Source organism: Limulus polyphemus, unplaced genomic scaffold (assembly GCF_000517525.1).
Source record: "Limulus polyphemus unplaced genomic scaffold, Limulus_polyphemus-2.1.2 Scaffold547, whole genome shotgun sequence".
NCBI lineage: Eukaryota > Metazoa > Arthropoda > Merostomata > Xiphosura > Limulidae > Limulus > Limulus polyphemus.
The window spans coordinates 486566-492233 of NW_013666157.1; the positions used below are offsets into that span (position 1 = coordinate 486566).

General features: G+C 29.5%; 1 protein-coding gene across 2 annotated transcripts in view; it reads right to left on the minus strand.

The window, feature by feature from the left end:
• Window positions 1-668: 668 nt before the first annotated feature.
• The window catches only part of LOC106459018 (prostaglandin reductase 2-like), a 27139-nt gene continuing 22139 nt past the window's right edge, over window positions 669-5668 (minus strand). For both annotated transcript variants that reach the window (XM_013918587.2, XM_013918588.2), the window contains 3 exons: window positions 2890-3011; window positions 1217-1304; window positions 669-849 (listed from right to left, as the gene is read on the minus strand). In XM_013918587.2, the coding sequence (XP_013774041.1) occupies window positions 742-849; window positions 1217-1304; window positions 2890-3011 (318 nt within the window). In that variant the 3' untranslated portion in view covers window positions 669-741. The remainder of the gene's footprint in view (window positions 850-1216; window positions 1305-2889; window positions 3012-5668) is intronic.

The following is a 5668-nucleotide window of genomic DNA, read 5'->3' on the forward strand; positions in this document are numbered from 1 at the left end:
ATAAGAATTGAATTGTGTATAAAGATTTCTTACTAAAGGTATAAGCATCAATAAAAAGAAATGTCTGCACAAAAGTTTTATCAGTTTTTGTATGAGCAATTTTGAATATGAAAATGAAACATTAAATCACATTTTTGTTACATTTACACCATAATACTATCTACAAGATATGAGTCATCAAATGGTGTGTTGAATAATTGTTGATGACTTTAAATTATTAGATGTTAGTCAAGCTGAACAGAGTAAATGTTAAAATTATCTAAATTTTTTTATTAATAGAATTTTTAAACATTTATCTTCATATTTATCCCAAAAATTTACAGAACAAATGTTTACCAGCAACAGGATGGTCTGAATCTTAAGTTCTTGTTGAGATCCTTATGCAGACAACAGATTCCAATTTCACTAACAACTCATACATTTATCCTTTATCCTAAATTTATAACCTATAATTTCAGTTTCTCTATTTCTGCAGTTGACACATTTATTGTAATCAAGTTATAATCAAGTACAAAACTTTGTTTTTAATATTTGATATATTAGATATAAGCACTGCTTATAACTCCACATTCTTGATACGTCTGTGACTTCAGCTAATGTATGCAATTAAATCACCTCAAGAATAACAAAATCACAAATAGCTGACCAAGAGCTTTTTGGCTACTTAATAGCTAATTAAAGATTATAAATGATTGTTGTAGTTTTGAAATATCCACAAGGCAATATAGCTGCTGGAGACAGTCATGGAACTGAAACACACACTAGTTGTTTGCCAATGTTACCGCCATTCATCATTGAGATAAAGGCACGTGGTGTATTTTCTAATCCATGTTCTACTGTTTCTTTCACCTAAAGTAAAATAATATAGTGCTAAATTAAATGATCAGAGAACCACACAAGTAAAAGTTCAGTTAATAAATGAACACATTTCTCATGTATTATTATGGCATTAATATTTATCATTATATCGCTACTACTGTGATTTTTATGCACTAACCTAGCAACCAACATTTCAGAACTACATTAAATCATGAATATCTCAGCCACTGTGCTTGTTGTGCATGTACCTAATAACCAACATTTCAGAACTATACTGAATTACGAATATCTCTGTTCTTCAAAATACTTTATAAAAACAACATAAATCTGTAAATCTGTCCAATATACAAAGCATCTTTAAAAAGGTATTTGTCTAAGAGAGAACTTCAGTTATTACCTTTAATTTCCCACTTCTTAACCATTCAACAAGTTGCTTTAGAGCTTCTTCATACATCTCTGGATAGTTGAGTACAAGGAATCTTTCTCTGGCAACAAAGAATAAAATCAGTGGAACAGATGAATGAACATCATGCTTACTAAAAACAATAAAATATTTTAATGAGACTTAAAACTTTACTTTTTCAACACCATGTCACACACACACACACAAATTCAGTACTAGTAACTCAAAACAACAAAATATTATCTTAAAATGAAGCAGATGAACTGTATAATCCAGTGCAAGAAGTGTTCGTGACAAAACTCAACTCATTAGAACAATATAACTAACTGTAACTGGCTAAGATAAAGTAAAATTACAAACTCTAAGTCTAATTCACCCAACAACATAAATAACTGTAACTGGATAATATAAAGTAGAATAACAAACTAATAAGACTAATTCACCCAAAAACATAAATAACTGTAACTGGATAATATAAAGTAGAATAACAAACTAATAAGACTAATTCACCCAACAACATAAATAACTGTAACTGGATAATATAAAGTAGAATAACAAACTGATAAGACTAATTCCCAAAAACATAAATAACTGTAACTGGATAATATAAAGTAGAATAACAAACTAATAAGACTAATTCACCCAACAACATAAATAACTGTAACTGGATAATATAAAGCAGAATAACAAACTAATAAGACTAATTCACCCAACAACATAAATAACTGTAACTGGATAATATAAAGCAGAATAACAAACTAATAAGACTAATTCACCCAAAAACATAAATAACTGTAACTGGATAGTATAAAGTAGAATAACAAACTGATAAGACGTCTTATTAGTTTGTTATTCTACTTTATATTATCCAGTTACAGTTATTTATGTTTTTGGGTGAATTAGTCTTATTAGTTTGTTATTCTGCTTTATATTATCCAGTTACAGTTATTTATGTTGTTGGGTGAATTAGTCTTATTAGTTTGTTATTCTACTTTATATTATCCAGTTACAGTTATTTATGTTTTTGGGTGAATTATAATTCTCGTAATAAAATACATAACTGTGCCTGGATAATATTATGTAGAATCACAAACTCTAGCAAGACTAAATCACCTAACAACATACACATTTGTGCCTGGATAATATTAAGTAGAATCACAAACTCTAGTAAGACTACTTTAACCAACAACATAACTCTGACTGGATAATATAAAGTAGAATTAGGAACTGTAAGCTTACCCAAGAACTTACCTTTTTGTGATTTGATATTATAATGTTGAATCACAAGCTACATGCTTAACTATGTAGAAAGGTTTTCGAAAGGTGTAATTTATAGAACCTTCAAATGATGTGGTTGGATTAGCCAAATGATGTTGAAAATGAGAATATGATGCTGATATATGTGAAACTTTTACAATTCCTAAAAAAAGCTTAATAATCTTAGACTTTCCTATGTTAACATAAGTTTTAGGGTTGTATACACATTTTCTTTCAGAGGGATTACTAATATAATCTTTTTTAATCTTTGGACTTTTACACAGTGACTGTGGAAACCTTGAGAGGTTTGATGGTGCAAAGTGTCTCACTACGTTCTAGTCCTTTTTTTGTCGATTTTTTATCTTAAGATTGAGCTAAATAAACACTAACAGAACTTCTGTCCCTTCTACCTGGTTATCTTCCTTTCTTGTAAAATCTTTGTAATTTCAGGAGAGATTGGAGGTGGATAGGGAACATCTTGATTGTACTGAGAAATCTGTCCACACAAGATGATGTGACTATTTTCTGCCATCTGAAAAACAAATACGAGGGATTATCCCTAACTTCACAAAAACATCCAACAAGTACAAATAGATTCTTCAAGGGATCAGAACGAGCCTCCAGATCTTTCCACATGTATTATTTCTAGAAAATATAGCTGAAATATTGTTGAAGATGCAATACAAGACAAAGATTCATTTAAACATTTATGACATATCTTAGCAGCTTCTAACGGTTCTGTAAATTTATAACCAAACATCTGTATTAATATCTAAGGTACAAAACAGCTAAAAATTAGATGTAAAATAATAGTTACAGTATGGTGAAGCATAAATATATTTTATTTATTTTATATCTCATGTTTAGTTGTTTTGTACCCAACTATTACCAAAAATGGACTACAAGTTTCATAGTTCCACTGTACGGTCAATTATGTTCAAAAACCCTGTTTTAACTGTTTGTATTTATTAACTGTGGAGTTACAAGGGCAATGAATAAATGCAGTTAGAGCATGAGAATACTTGAAAAAAAAAGATTTCAAGTTGTGCTAAGAGAAAAACAATAGTGGTCAAAAGTTTGGACAAAGAACCTTCACTGAGTTTGAAGAGTTATGTTAGAAATTAAGAAGTATAAAACTTTTATTTCTGTTATTAGCATCATCTAGTGGTGGTAATTGTGATAAACAATTTATGATTTTAGTAACTTACCAACTAAATGTTTTGGGAATTCATTTCCTTGAATGTTTCTTAGTTCTTACTAATGAATGAATTTTTCATACTACAGTTTGATTTTCTTTTTGTTTCTTTCTTTTGTAATTGTCATAGATTCAATCTGGCTTTATATGCTATTTCTACACTCACACTTTGTATGACAAAAACAACCAACCATAATGCCTGAACAAGATTATATTTAATTCACTCAACATTTCATTTCCTCAACTTCTAGACTCATGACATATAGGCTATATACTTCTATATATGTTCTATAGACCAACAGAGAGTATAGAGCAAAGTAACAAAGCTAATACTGATTACATTTAAACAAAACAAAAACATAGAGCAGCATCAAAAGTAGGTAGGTGCACAGCCCAAGATTATAGTGAAACTCATTTGAATATTGATGTAAAAAGAAATACAGAACATAAAATATGAAACAAAAAACAAAACAACTATCACAAAACAAATCACAAAGATCAAGCAAATCTATAATTCTAAAGAAAGCAAATCCAAAGAAGTGACAGATCTATAACACTCTCGAACTTAGTGGTTACTGATATAGTTTTACCTCTGAATCATTAAAAATTGCTTCAAAGAAAATATTAGGGAACTTTTACAATTTGATGGCACACGTAACTTTGTAACTTAGACTGCCCCATACTTCAGTAACATACCTAAGAGAGACTAACAATCAGTGATACCAAGGTCAGGTTTACCTATAAGTCTTGTACAAAAATCAAGCAAAACCTTAAAACAAATATTAATATCTCTGCATTCACTTTAAATAATGCTTGGAAGAAAAAAAATGTTTCACTAAAGACACATGAGCAGGAGATAAATGTACAGTATAAAATGTTATTTATAAAGTAATCTGTAGAATACGTAATGAAGTTTACATTATACATCTTGTGCATGGCAGATTTTTTGAACATATAAAAAGCCTTAAATCAACTCCACAACAGATCACCTTGTAGTAAAATATGGTAGACTCACACCTGACTGTAATTTACATATAGAAATTTTTGCTACAGCTAATGACTTTCTTGACTATAAATATAAAGAAGCTTTACTTAGTTCAAAATTTAAGCCACAAATTAATTTTGACACAGGATGGGCATTATGATTATAGATGTTTTTTTATTTCCCTCTAGTTAAATTCATTTTACAAATCGATTTTTTCTTATTGTAATTATAATCTATTTTACATTTATTTATTTTATGTTCTGTATCTCTTTTCACATCAATAAACAATTTATTTTCAATATAATTTTAAGCTGCACACCTACAACAGTATTGTTAAACACTGATATCTCTGTACATTTTTGTTTTCGTTTAATGTAAACAATATCCACGTGACCTTGTTTCATACTCTCTATTGGTTTATGGAATTTTATGAAACAAATTTAAAACTGTACAGTCATTGTGCATCTAGCAGTGTAAGTTGTAGGTCCCTTGTTGAAGAAAGGAAACAAGTGATATAAATATAACCTTATTCTAAAGATTATTGTCATTTTGTCATCATACTTTTGATTTTCCATTACCTGTTTCAATCATATTTATGGCATAGTTCGAGCACAGATGTTGATTATATTATAACGATTTTGAATATGTAACTCGGTAACTCATGTGACAACCACAGTCAATATAAAGTACCATTGTGATGAGGATACAAAACTGTTTCAATATAACATACTCATATTCAGTATATAATACATCTATAAACTATTATTTGCCCAAAATCTGTGTGTCTGCTTACAATTGATAAACTGCTAGATCAATTGTCACCAAACCTGGCATGTAACCTTTAGGCCTCAAACGAAAGGAGTGAGATAGGTGTATTGACATTCTAATGCAACTTCCTTATGTCACCTCTACGGGTCCCCGTCTTCTCCATGTATTGAACGGGTACACCAACTAGCGTATGTGTGCGTGTCTGTCTAATATATATATATATATATATATATATATATAT